This window comes from Pteropus alecto, unplaced genomic scaffold (assembly GCF_000325575.1).
Source record: "Pteropus alecto unplaced genomic scaffold, ASM32557v1 scaffold61, whole genome shotgun sequence".
NCBI classification, from domain to species: Eukaryota; Metazoa; Chordata; class Mammalia; order Chiroptera; family Pteropodidae; genus Pteropus; species Pteropus alecto.
Window position 1 is genome coordinate 9,496,014 of NW_006434835.1, and position 14,627 is coordinate 9,510,640.

Below are 14,627 nucleotides of genomic sequence, written 5' to 3' on the forward strand. Positions count from 1 at the left end.
TGCAACTTTAGAACTAGAACAACCAAGACTCCCCACCATTGCTGATTAGATATTCCAAGCTGCTTTTTGATCATTTAGCTCTAAAGCCTTCTTATTCTTGTCAATAATCCCACTTAATATCCCCACAAACTAAATGTAGAATTAGGCACCTGGGCAGCAAATGTTAATGAACTTAATACATAGAAGGAGACTATAAACAGTTCCCGTATACTTTACATGAGTAGCATAAAAAGGGACGGTCACCTTCCCATTTGGTAATCGATGCCTTGTAAAAGGTGACACATGATGGAGGAGGACAAGGTCTACAGCCTTTCGAACTGAGAAGAGACTTTTGTTCTCATCTCTGTTCTAGATTACCAAATAGAAGGAAGTAGACTTGGGGAGACTTTTGTTCAGACACCCTGGAGGGAGTTCCCACCAAGAAACGGCTCAGAACTCCAGCTTGTCTCCTAATCAAGTCTGAAATAATCACAGCCATGACGCTAATTGCATTGATTTGCTTTTCTTCAGGCAGAATGGGGAAACAGAATAGCAAACTGGCCCCTGAAGTGATGGAGGACCTGGTGAAGAGCACAGAGTTTAATGAGCATGAGCTCAAACAGTGGTACAAAGGATTCCTCAAGGACTGTCCGAGCGGGAGGCTGAATCTCGAGGAATTTCAGCAGCTCTACGTGAAGGTAAGTTGCTTTTCAACCTCTTTCTACTTCGGGCCAGAAAACATTGTCTTCATGAAATGTAGCTTCAGGTGGGATTGTAACTCAAAGTAGCCAGTTTGTTTCACTCAAAAAGAAAAACGAACAATTTAAAAAATGCAAAGGGATGTGTTTTATTCCAGAGATAAGTCAAGCAATTTCTGAACAAGAAGAGTAATTGTTCAATCAAAACACCGAGTAGAGTTTAGAGGGTGACAGAGGATGAAAGAACAGTAAAAATTTCAGATCATAGTGCTTCCTGATGATTATTGGCAAGCTCCTAATTACCTTATTGTTTCGCTTGTGAGAGAAAGTACGTGGGAGGGATATTTGAACCAAGAAAGGTCCTTCTCTGGGCGAATAAAAAAAAAACAAAAACAGTTTTCCGTGACATCACATTTAATAGGGAGTGGGGAGTCTGGTGTGCATCCAGGCACCGATGTCTGTAGCATGGACCCCTAACTCAGCTTTTGTACATTTAGAAACTAATCTTTCCTGGACATATGATAAAGCCATTCCATGGGAGATATACTTTCTACTGCAGTGGTAGTGTTTTGCTTTGTCTGCGTTTATCAGTTGTATCGATCTAGGTTTGGCATGATCTAAGACATTTCATTTTGTCTACTTATGTAACACTAGGCTTGTGGAAGAAATGTGTCATTTTTCTTTAACTTTTTCTGGCTAAAATATCGAATAGAAAATACGGATTTTATTACGTAAGTGTAGCAGGTGTCCACTGGAGCAACGTGAAATGTCTACATGCCTATATATGTGGGGGACAGTTGCATAAACTATGAAACGTTGTCATTATCTCCTGAAGCTGAACGTTTCACCCAGCCCGTGCTCTAAAATTCCATCCTTGCACACGTACAAGAAGGGACATGTTTAGGAATGCTCGTAGCTGCACTGGTCACAATAGCGAAGCTGGGAAAGAGCCCAAATGCCCATCAAACAGAGAGCAGAATAAACTGGTACATTCACACAGCTGTCAAAATGGTCAAACCGTAGCAACACTGAAACATTAAGTGCAAAAAGTCTCGAAATATTCTAAACTAAATACAAATAAGATAAAAATATACTTTATAAGATGACAAATAAATGTAATAAAATTACATAAAAAGGAAAGCCAGAGGGTGATGACCACAGGATCAGACTGATGAATATATTCAGTGGGGAAGAGGCAAGGGTCGGGATGGGGGCATGGCCACGTGGTTAGATTGTGCCGGTCATACCTACGGTTTTGGGAGATGAGTTTGCAAGTGTTTCTGTCATTATTAAAAGCTCACTAACCCTGCGTGGCCTACTGATGAGTGTCAGGGACCCAGGATTATCATTTATCCGAAGCTTAGCACCTGAGGGCATAAGGTATATACAAAGCTAACTCATATGTGTGTAGAAAGGTACACATATACTGGCAGGTGTGCGTGTAACATTTCTGAAAAGATCTGAGTAATCTGTTTTTAGCCTGTAAAGATCTGTTATATAGAAGAGCTGAGAGATACATTTATTATTTCATTGATATAAGTTGCTTTTGCAGAAAAATGTGATGGCATGCACAGTTCTAGATTACTATGTAGACTACTCTCCATAGTTTTCAAAGTCACATCTTCTACTATTTTATCACCCAAAAGTCAGCCTGAGCCTCAGAACTGTCTTCGCTCTCAGCCTCAAGGAAAGTACAGACAAATGAAATTTGTCAAAGCCACTTTCATATCACTAAAGGTCATGCAAGCTGTCACTCTGTGTTCAAGAGAGCTCCGTGTGCCATGTTCCTCACTATTTGTTTAAAATGAGAGGCGTTCTGTCTTTGAAGAAATTGTTGAAACGCAGGAGATAGAGTATTTTATTTATTTACTGGAAGTGCTCAGCATTGAAAAAGCGTCAGCCTCAAGGTGGGGAGCAGGAGGGACGTAAACACTAAACTGATGTCTATGCACCAACATCAATCCCCACCTCCAGCTCCCCTGCTCTGCCCCAGAGTGGGTTTTGTTTTGTTTTGTTTTGTTGTTTTCGTTTTTGTTTTTTTGTTCCAAGAAGGAATATATGACTTTCTGGGTACAGTTTAGATTCTTGGAAGCCTCTTAACAGCCATATTCAAACTCAGTCTGTGTTCTTATATCAAATAGTCATAAAGCAGCAAAGTCTTCCTCTTATTCCAGAGTTATCCAAGGACATAATACAAAAAAGAATCACAGAGGAAATATGCTCATGCACAGAAAAAAAAAGAAAGAAAGACATATCTGATAGGCTAGAAGAGAGAAGCACAGAAAAAGATGTGGATTATATAATAGGGCCCAGGAGAGGGGCTAACAAGAAAAACCTTCCTTGCTTGTATGCTGCCGAAAAGTGCAAATATTCAACAAAACACTGTCCTAATCCTGGTGAATAGGCACTTTTCAGTCGTTCCTTCTAGCTCAGTGTGGACATCGAGACATCCTGGAATCTGGCTGAATGAGCAAAACAGGAGGTATCTGGCCTCCTGTCCCTGTGGCCAGCCTGGCATGTCTATTGTCGCCGGCCCACCATTTCAGGCTCCAGGAGAGTCACCTCAGTGCCGTAGAACAAATTCCGCTGAGGGTGTGGGGAGGAGCAGGATGAAGCGAGCGGCCCTTCTCCAAGGCCAAGAGCCGCAAACCCTCAACTTTAGAAGGCTTTGTATCCAAAGAATAAAGAAACTTTTTCATTAAGCCTATGTTGAATAATGTTTAAAACTGAGGTTCAGAAATATGAGGCAATTTACTCAGTGTCACAAAGAGACTGAAGGCAGGACGGACATTAAAAACAGGTATGCTGACTCACACCGCAGCACACACCCCTATGTGTCGACTGGATTCCCATGGCGCTCAGCAGCAACCCCCCGGATTCCCCCCACCACGCATCTGCTGGAGCGAGCTTTGAAAAGCAGAGACCTGGGCACGGTCCTTCCTAGTTTGATACGGGTTTCATTCTTTAGTCCTATCGACCACAGTCACCTCATTGCAGTCACCATGAGACCCAGTAGCTAGCACAGAGCCAAGCACAGAGCCTGCCACAGAGCAAGCATCCGTGTTTGTGGAGTGAATTATATTAAATGCTAGCTGTGTTATCTCCTCGGAAAGCCTTGTAGTGGAGGCATACAGAAGTATCTACAGGATAGTCCCACATGCCCTCAAGATCTCACGGGCTAATGGAGAAGACAGTTGACCAGAGCACAAGGCAGAAGGACATAGATGCTTATTGATGGGACAGGAGTGAAAAGAGGCAGTTAATTTCAAAGTGGGATAGTAAAATGAGAAGTTAATTAGTACAATGATGGAGGACCCTCCTTTTAGCTTTATAGAAGGTAAGACGTCTCTGAGTAGATGGTTTTTAGCTTTTTCAAGCTTGGTACCTGACATAGGCTGAATGGTGATCCCCCAAATTTCCTATGTTGAAGTTTTAACTGCAGGACCTCAAAATGTGACTGTACTTGGACATAGGGTCATTAAAGAGGTGATTTTAAATTAAATGAGGTCGTTAGAATGGAACTTAATCCATTGTGTCTGGTGTCATCAGAAGAGGAGATTAGGACACGATCATGAACAAAGGAAAGGCTATGTGAAGGCACAGGTGGAAGACGGCCATCAACAAACCAAGGAGAGAGGCCTCAGAAGAAACCAACCTTACCAAATACCTTAATCTTGGACTTCTACCCTCCAGCAGTGTGAGAAAATATATTCATACTGTTTAAGCCCCCCAGTCTATGGTACTGTTACGGCTGTCCTATCAAACTAATCCAGTACCTGTTTCTTCTGTTACAAACTTCTCATGTACAAACCCAGAGCTCTCTAGATCTGATGTGGAGATGCTTTCTGTCAGGAATGCACTTGCCCTCCTGTCGCACTCAGGAATGTCTGTGTCCTTGGCCGCAGAAGTTGTAGGAGATGCTTCGTCATCCCCACTGCAGCACTGCCGTGAGAACTTGGGAAGGGAGATTTGCGACTTGTCGCGAAGAGCCACGTACCTAATCTTTACCCCCATGGAGAATTTCCTGTTTCCAACAGTCATAACGATTGCCAAGTTGAGATCGCAAATTAAGATTGAGAGTTTGCGATTTTAACTATATTTTCGGAGAAATAGCCACGGTTTCAAAAGCAAACCGACCCCGGGGAAGAACAAGCAACCGCGTGAAGGAGGAAGTGTCCCTGTCCCAGGTCCTTTTTCTTGGAAGGCTGATGCCAGTCGGTTTTGTTTAGTCACTGACATCAAAGCCAAAGAAACTACGTAACAAAGCTGCCAGCTCTGTGAAGCCCCAGACGGATTCCCACATTTGGTTGGAGTTTGACTGTCAGATTGTTTTCATCAGGACTGTTTGGGAGGATTCAGGTGGAGTAGAAAAGGCAATCAGGGCGTAGTTGAATAAGATCATGGGATTTGTAATCTGACAGACCTGAGAATCAACCCTAGCTGTGCTGCCTTTGCCAGAGCTCTGCCTCCCTGAATCTGTTCCCTTATCTTTAACATGGAAATAATGAGCCCTGTCCTATCACCTCAGTGTTAGAGTCCCAAAGGAAAGAGGGAAATGAAAACGATTTGCAACCTACACCAAGATGCTTTTGCCATCATGATTGATGGTCTACTCATTTACTCTCAGAGAAACAAGATAAAAAATAGGTTTTATTTTACATGCCAAAGCCAATGGCTGCATAAATAATCTACAGAGGAAGATGTGAGGAACTATTAAGGTTCAATAGGAAAATGTGGCATAAACAAGTAGTCTTCTGTGTCTACCATGGTTGGAGGAGGGGTGGGGCAGCAACCATGGCGGGACCCACCACCGGGCCATGCTGACCTCACTCCCATCGTAGATTCTCAGACACTGAGCTCTGTGTCCTCCCCAGGCCCCTGCTACCATACGGGATGAAGCGTGGCATTCAAGGCCTTCTTAATTCAGTCTCACTAATCACTCGGTGTCCCTCACACACTTCTACCTCCTTAATTCCTGCCGCTTATCATTTTGCAGATGAAGAAAGATAAATTTTCAGACTAGTCCAATTCTCCTAAGCCACTGCCTTTCCACCAAACAAAAACCCATTGCACCACAAGTTCTTCTCAAGTGTTAGGTGTTATGTAACTTGGAGGGGTACCTGAGGCAGGTGGGGTGGGGGGGTTGAGGACAATTTCATCATCCCTGATTCAATGGTTTGAATTTTAGTAAAATTTCTTTGCATGTAATGAAATAGTTCCTGCCAAGTTATCCCATGTCCTTCCAAGTGCTCATTTCCTGAAAAGCTTCTATAGTTTAATCGTTAGAAAATGTACTTCCAGCTTATCCACAGAAGAGTGGGTTCATTCATTCATTCATTCAAGACACATTTCCCCCGTGCTTTCTATAGAACAGATATTGCCTGACGGAGCTGGAATATCACTTTATTTTTGTAAAATGCTTTTCACTTCTCGACAGCTAGGCAAGACTTCCACGATTTCCTCATTCAAGACAGAAGGGTTTCTTCCTTTTCTGTGTTCCTATGACTTTGGTCCCCCACCTTTCAGAAGGATGTTATGGTTTTACCACACAATTCTGTAAGCTTTTCTAACCTTCTCATTAGTTAGAGCCCTTCTCATTTCCCAGAGCCTATACTGCTATTGGTGTTTTGCCTGAATACATACAAATATGGTGTGGTTTAATCAGAAGGCTGAGGTGTACCTGGCTCTAGCACACCTTGGCTGGGTGAACTTGGGAAAGTCTTATGCTTAAAGGTTTGTTGAATAAATCAACAAACAACTTTGGCCCTCAGTCTCCTTGTCTGTCAAATAGAGATAATACTGTGAGCTCTGCTTACTTCATGTGTTTTGTAAACAGTGAATCACCTTTCTGAGGTATGACTGATCAGTAACTAGATTAGGCACCTGGGCATGGGAGGACTTCCAGGTGCCAAACATCTCAGCCTCTGGAGTCTGGGAGATGGAATTCCCCCTTCTGCCATTCTTGAGTTCTTGCAACTAGACTGCTAATAAAATTGGTACGAGACAGAATGACAGGAGAAAATCCCAAATTTTATTTTGCGTACACGAGAGAATTAAAAGAATAATTCTCTGAGAGAGAAGTGGAGCAGGCCATTTAAGTATCCTTTACATAAAGAAACAATAAATTGGTGGGGATTTTGACAAGACAAAGGAGCATAGGTGTTGGGGTACATATATTCAGTAAGGAATTTAAATAGAATCAGGCTTAGGGCACTATATGAGTAAAATTAACAAGCACTTGTTTATATAAGCTTCTCGGCTCTGGATTCTCTATCTCTAGTGATGACATTGTCTGATCCTCAGTACAACTGCTCTGCATCTGAGCCTTTTTCTAGCAGGGTAGGCACCTTTCACAGGAAGGTTTATTTCCTGCATTTCCTGCTGCTTCTCAAGCGATTTTACTTCAAAATAATTAATTTGTCGTTGGGGGATATTTTGGAGGTGGCCTGCTCCAGGCCCCGACAGCATCAAGAACTGGCTCCTGCTTCAGATATTTCATCAAAAGAAAATGTGACAGAGATCGCTGCTATGGCTTTCCAACAACAGATTCAAATCCATTTTGAAAATAAAAGTCTTGGCTCAAAAAATGATTTTTGAAAGATCGATTTTCAGGGATTCAGATTCTGCTTGTTTGTAAGCGATAATTAAGAGTAGACTTTATTAAAAATGCGTTGGGCAGAGCTATATACAGAAGCATTTTAATTCCTTTGGGAAATAGACATTCCGTAAGATACAAAATGTCATCCTGATGGGGCTAGGGAGGTCGCCGAGATTTTTAGTGAGAACCTGGGGAATTCATTTCCATTTGGAATGTTTGCCAGTATCACTGAGGCTGTCCTTCAACTTGAATTAATGTGAGAAACAAGAGCTAGGGTCCAAAATGTCAAGGAAGAGAGGACAATAAAGTTACAGTTCTGGAAAAACGAGGTCCCGTGTGAGGCTCCAAAGGCGTTTTATTGCAAGGAGATTGTCTCAGGAAATAGCTAACTACCCATGAGTCTTGCATTAGAGAGAGCATTCATCCCAGAGGGGCGGCAGTGATAACCTTCTCCTGTCTCAAAGGGTGTGAAATTCTTTTGGATGGCTTCCACACCTTGGGTTTGCTTTCCTGTGATAGGGCAGGTGTCAGTGAGAGAGATATTGATGGCCTTTGCAGCCATGATATCCAAAGGAATGCTCTTAGATGATACCTCAACTTCTCTGTTCTCAGGATAAGGCTGAAAAGAGTCCTTTAGAAGTCTCTCGCCCCACCCCCACCTCCTCCCAATCTATCCTAGCCCCCCAAGCCTTTGGGAAGGGGAGGGGTGGTCCAAGATGGAACAGTTTCTTAATGCTTCACTTCACATCCATAAGAATGTGTCTCTAATCCAGCCTGATTATGAAGGTTTTAAGCCAAAAAGACCTGTTCTCCTCTTAATTATTAACTATTATCTGCAGCTATTTGTGAAAGGATAATCCATTTCTCATTGGAAATAAAGCCACCGCTATTACATTGCACTTGAAGATACAAAATCATGTCTGGATCTCTCACTGTAAAGCTGCTTTACCTTATTGAATTTTTCTGACCCTTTGAAAGGGTGATGGGGACTTATATCTGGTACCATTGACCCACGTTGGTGTGAATCATCTCCTCCCTCCCCTCCTGTGGCCCATCAAGCACCTATTGAAAGAGAGTACTCCCTTTTATCGATTATTTGCTCTCATGTCTCCACTTGGAATGGTTCTTGGACCTTTGACTGTTTCTCTTCAAGGGTTGTTATGGAGCTTGGGGTCCCATCCTGTGACTGCTCTGAGGTCACTACGAATCGTTCCTGTGCTATGTCAGATTCAACCCTCCCAGATGAAATGCAGCCCTGTCATAGCTAGGGAGAGAGAGGAGCAGTCAGCCGTAAAATACTCCTAAACCCATCTAAGAAATGTCCAAGGGCCTCGTGAGCTCTGTCTGAGGGGACTCCCCTTGTAGCTGATAATGCAGAGAAGCTACTAGCAGTCATCCATCTTCAGCAAACACTACCAGTGGTGTCTGTGACAAATCTACAGCCAAGGACTATGGAGAATGAAGAGTTTCAGTCAGACCGCCTCACTCATTTCAAGGGCTCGCAGTTGAGTAGAACAATCTATATATAGATAACTAAGAGATAATAGAGAAAGTGATTATTTTTTTCCAAAACTGGTGCAGATATTCTAATCTGGAGCATTTCTATATAAATATCTTCACTGAAGATTTCAAGATACCTTGAGGTATAGGTAAGAGTTGTAGTTGCTAGGGTGACATTCCTAAGAGAAGAGACAGCCTAAGCCAGGGCATGAGGACAGGGAGACGGGGGGATGGTATGGGGAATAACAAGCAGCTGTTATGTCGGCTAAAATGTCAGATGACCAAAGAGGCAGGAAGGGGACAGCGAGGCTGGAGACGTGAGTGGGACCCCGCCACAGAGAGCATCGAGTGCTGGGAAAGCTCGAGAGTCCTGACATTGTGGGCGAAGCGGGCAGATGGTTTCCTGCCAGGACCTGTTAGGTGATCATGGAAATTCTGGTGACCTGGTGTTACATTCTTCTTCAAATAACATGATGACAGTACCAAGAGTGAGAAGTTTTTTCTCATTTCCCTTGTAAATGTTCCCAGTGACTTGGTGAATGAAGCTGCAGGAGCTCTCAGAGGTGACTGAGTTATTCACCAAGTTTGTGTTGTCTGTACCTTGTGTGTGGTATCCTAGACTAAACTCTGAGGGGACCCTCAGGTAGGACACCTGTGTCATCTAGAGGAAAAAAACCTAGACAAGTGCAGGGACAACCCAAGAATTATGAGGTTACGGGTCAGTCAGAGCTTTGGGAGCTCAGGGGAGGGGGAAGGGAGACAGAAGGCCATTTTTTGAGCTACATCTCCTACTTTTTTCTAGAGATATAGAAATGAAAAAAATATTATACTAAGGCAGATATGAGAGTGAACTCCATGTTCCACGGACAGAAAGAAGTTCTACATGTCTGAGCGGAGGAGGCAAGGAAGCAAGAGAGAGCAGGTTAGAGACAGGCATGGCCTTTACTTATTTCTCTGTAAAATGAAGGAGGGAAGCGTATAACTTCTTGGATTCTCTTCGAATGCCAAGATTCTAGAAACTAAGTGGAGCTGTCACTAGACCTCTGCTAGACGTGTGTCACTGTACTACAGGTCGCTTGGCATCACTCCAGTTTTCCTGTCCACAGGAGTGGGGACTCGGTCTTATTTATCTCTGTATCTCCAGCTCCCAGTAACAAAGATTAGTTGGTTGATAGAACTAATTAATAAATGAGTAAAGGATTCTGTCTTATAGCTTAACTGAAGTTCAATCTAAAAAAACGATTGAAAGGAATGAAACATGTTATATTGTATTATCCGGAATAACAAACCTACAGAGATTCATAATGAATTATTTTGATATAGGATGTTTAAATAAATAGAATGCAACATAACATAACAAGATAACATAGCATCCCCATTCTCAGAGTCAAGTGGCTAGCTAAGTTCCTTATAAATACCTGAGGCACTTGCCAGCAAAAAGATTAGTCAATGAACTTCCTTAAATACTATTTTTCCAAAGGGGAAATGAAAAGATAAAACATAAAACTCAAGATGTCTAATATAAAAAAGCTATCTGTACACTTGAAAATTAGACCGCTTATGTTAGAGTTTGTAATGAGATTGTTAGGGAAAAATGTGAAAACCAAAAGGATTTTCTTTGAGAAGAAATGCAAGGGAGACCATAAAAGACAGAGATGAAAATAGATAGCTGTGTCTGCTTTCTAAGTAAATCTCATTGCATAGTCAAGGTAGAACTTATTTTTATCCATGTTCTTATAAAAAAATGTGACATGTCTACCAGGAACATGATAAATGATGACATCGTGTTAGAGCTAATATGTTGTGGCTTTGCAGCTCGGCCCCAGTCAAATCTCTTGCAGACTCAGGAGCTGGTGCCTGGAGACATCTTTCAAGATGACACAGCTGGGTTGCCAGGGTAACTCCCTGGATGAGGATCTAGCTGCCTTTGGGAGAGATTACATAAGACAAGACTAACTGGGAAGAGTCAATGGATGTCCCGAAGTCAAGGGGTGAAATGAGTTGTATGAAATATTGTCTGTTCAGCTTTCAGGATGAGGACAAGGTGGAGACATTTGAAACCATACAGCTTTAGACACCTGGATCAACCACCTATACAGAAAAATCTTAGTGGTCAGACTGATAAGGAAAACTCTGGGTAACTAAGAATTCCAGTCGACAGAGAATTAATATGACAGTTCATATCAAACAAGGGTAACCATTTTCCTAAGAGCCAGTCTCAGCATTTCCTTTTAAGATTTCAAATATATTGAAAATGCTCTGTTATTTTATGTTAGGGACATATGTTAATATGTTTTATTGTTTAAGTGGATGAATGATTCCTTGAAGGACCAAAACCCTATTGCATTCATAACCGTCAACGGAAGAAACATGAAGATCCTCGAGAGTGTGAGTGTTTATGGGGTGTGTGTAATCACACACAGACACACACACACACACACACACATGTGCACACATGCACACACACACTTGATTCATTGACATAGGTGCCTTAGTTAGGATAAAACTTCAACCGCGTGTTGATTCATTTACGTAGGTGCCTTAGTTAGGATAAAACTTCAACCGCGTGCCACAGAGACTCACGCATGGTTTCCACGAGGCTGAAGAATGTTTTTTCTCTCTCATGGAAAGTTCTAGCTGGGCTGGCAGCTCTGCTCCACGAGCCTGAAGGACTCGGTCCCCTCCTCTCCTGGTTCCTCTTTCTAGAGCGTTGCTCTGATTTCAGTTTACCCCGAGTGGTCCGCCACAATGTCACTTTCTAGCTAGTGGGAAGCGGAAGACAGAAGGGATGGAAGAATATACTTGTATCTTTAAGGGCAAGACCCAGAAATCACACACATTACCTCAGCCCGCATGCAGAGGTGGAGTCAGTGGGGGAGACCGTCAAGTAAACTGACGGTGACGATGCGATGAGGGAAATGTTGTGCCAGATGCCATAAAAAAAAAAAAAAATGGTTGATGCTGGGAAGAGGCTCCAGGGGGACTTTCCAGAAGAAATAATAACTGAGCCACATCCTAACATAGTGAACCAGGTGGCAATGAAAAGAAGGAGCTCCTGACAGCAGCAAGCATTTGCAATCTCTTTTTTTTTTTTTTTGGCCAAGATTTTTTTTTTTTCCTAGTCCTAGTCCACAGAATCGTTTTTTGCAAGGAGGTTGATGCTGGGAAGAGGCTCCAGGGAGACTTTCCAGAAGAAATAATAACTGAGCCACATCTTAACATAGTGAACCAGGTGGCAATGAAAAGAAGGAGCTCCTGACAGCAGCAAGCATTTGCAATCTCTTTTTTTTTTTTTTTGGCCAAGATTTTTTTTTTTTCCTAGTCCTAGTCCACAGAATCGTTTTTTGCAAGGCAAGATCCTAGAGATTTCTCAGCCACACTAAAAATACACTCATAATCTAATGGAAACAAACACGTTGGCAAAATGTTCCCCTTCCTGCCCATTAGTCAGCCCTTTATCAGAACAGCCCTGTCGGGGACCGAGAACATGACGTTGGATCACAATGTGTCAGTGATATGGGACTGGAAGCATCCGGATGACGGGGCCTTGGCTCCCCATCTCCGCTGTGCGTTTCCAAGGAATCTTCCTCTGAACTCTCGCCAGGCGAGGGCCACGGCTCGAGGCCCCAAATTCCAGTCGCTTTGATCCAGTGGGGCCAGTGTTGGCTCCTTTTCCCGGGGAACATGAAAATCTTTGTTCCGTTAAACAAGCAGTTGTGACCATTTTTTGGTCCTGAAGGCTGTTTTCAGAAAGACAAAGGAAAGAGAAAAGGAAAGAAGCCAATGTCCATTGAGTCCCCACTATGTGTCCAGTAGACACGATGAGAGAAACAGAGAGGATAGGGTCCTCGAATAGTAACAAGAACAATAAGAATAATAGCAAACACTTACGTAGCCTTTAGTATGTGCCAGGCACTATTCTATGTATTCATTCTTTTAGCGAATGCAACAGCCTTTCATACCGGGTACCGTCCCTATCTTTATTTTGCAGAGGGGACAAGTGAGCACAAAGACAGAAAAGCGACATGTCTAAGGCCACAGGGCTCATGAGTAGCTGAGCAGTGTGGAGACTTAACTTTGTCACTTCCAGCTCTGACCTCACTGTGTGATCTCGGACAAATTATGTAAACTCTCTGAGCCTCAGTTTCTTCACCTAAATGATGGACATAGCAATGCCTCGCACACAACTCTGTTGTGAGGATCTCAATTGTGCTGAGAGACCAAGAAATAAAATTCAGGGTGACAATGCCACATAACACATATGTGGTAGTATGCTCATTTATGGCTGCTTTGGTGCAGGCTTCATCCAGGAAGAAGGGCTTGAATTGGGCCAAAGGTAGACTTTTTTCAGGTTGGGAAGAGGTTTGGATGATTATTCTGAAGAGGACAGTGGTGGCTCCAAGTGTGAAATGAGCCAACATCTCCAGGCACCCCACTTTTATTTGTTGTGCCTTTTTTCTGCTTTGTTCGTTGCTCCCCATGCCATGCCTACCTGCTCCACCCTTGCCTTTCCCTCAGCTGAAGCTGCTCCCCCAAATGTTTCTAATCCATTTATTTGTACTAACATATCAAAGACCAATTAGACTTAATGTTTATGCCATGCTGAGATTTATAGTTTATCAGGAGAGCCACAGTAGTAATGGTGAGATTTCGGGGCCTGTGGAGAGGACCTTCTTTATGTGCTGAAATTCACATCACATCACATGGGTGGGCAAGGCAGGGCTCTATCAGTCATCAGGGGTGGGAATTTGACAAGCCCTGTTCTTCGTTCCGTGTGTGTGTGTGTGTGTGTGTGTGTGTGTGTGTGTGTGTGTGTGTGTGTATAAAGGAGGTGAGATCGACATCTATACTTCGAGAAAGCTCCAAAATGACTCTGAAATGCATCCCAAGTTACCGCTGGGCTTTGATATGATGCTAAATGGGGGTGGACAACCCAGAGGGGCAGCAGTTGCTTCATTCCCCAGAAAGTGGATTTGCCCATTCCGCAGTTCATTCATTCACTCGACAAAGAGGGTCCAACATCCCACTTGAAGCCAGGCTCAGGCTCAGTCCTCAGCACTGGGGACACATAGATGAATGACATCCAACCCTGACTCAAGGCACTCGCAGTACCTCACCCCTCCACACCCCACCTTCTCCCTTCCTTCCCTTTCTTCCCTAGGCCACCCCCTTCTTTATGCTCACCCTCAAATCCACCACCCTCACTGTTCCCATCTTCCCCTCTCTTCTCTCACTTTTGGGAGATCAGACTAAACTGCAGCATCCTTCCCCCAGGGTCCATCACGGTGCGAGGATGACCGGGAGGTCCAATTTAAGTGAAAAAAAAAAGAAAAAGAAATGACTGTCTGTGTGAAGGTAGCAGCCGCAGGAGAGACCTCTTGAATCTACAATGGGGTTATTTAATGAGTGTACAGAAAAAATTAACTGAGATAAGAAATAGGAATTGTAGAACACGATTAAAGAAATCGGTTGAAAAATAACAGTGAAATTCTTGGAAAACGTTTGATGAATTATACATATGTTTACATTTCTGAGATAATTATGGCCAAATTCAGATGATGGCCACAGGATGGTAACAGAAGCGGCCTAGGCAGCGGATGAGCTCTGGGCTCTTCCACATTAGCAGATGGGGCGGGGGCGGGTAATTTTAGCCCCTACTGACGCCTTGAGATCTCAGACCAGATACTTCTCTCCTCTGGTTCTGCTCCCTCATCATGAAAGGCATCAAGACTAGAGAACCTCTAAGGACTTTTCTTGGGAGAAAGTCACCCCAGCGTTTCCTGCATGTTGAACACTGCTCACCTTTTCACTTTCCATCCTATTGCCCAGAAGCAAAGGCTACATCTCTCCCC

The 14,627-nt window shown here is 43.2% G+C and overlaps 1 protein-coding gene across 2 annotated transcripts in view; it reads left to right on the forward strand.

Annotated features, from left to right (window-relative positions):
- Positions 1–14,627, forward strand: part of VSNL1 (visinin like 1) — an 83,248-nt gene that overhangs the window by 34,230 nt on the left and 34,391 nt on the right. Inside the window, exon 2 of one of the 2 annotated variants that reach the window (XM_006910245.1) lies at positions 511–677. In XM_006910245.1, coding sequence (XP_006910307.1) covers positions 516–677 — 162 coding nt within the window. In that variant the 5' untranslated portion in view covers positions 511–515. Of the gene's footprint in view, positions 1–510; positions 678–14,627 lie in introns of those variants that run through there. The other variant, XM_006910246.2, reaches the window with a different exon arrangement.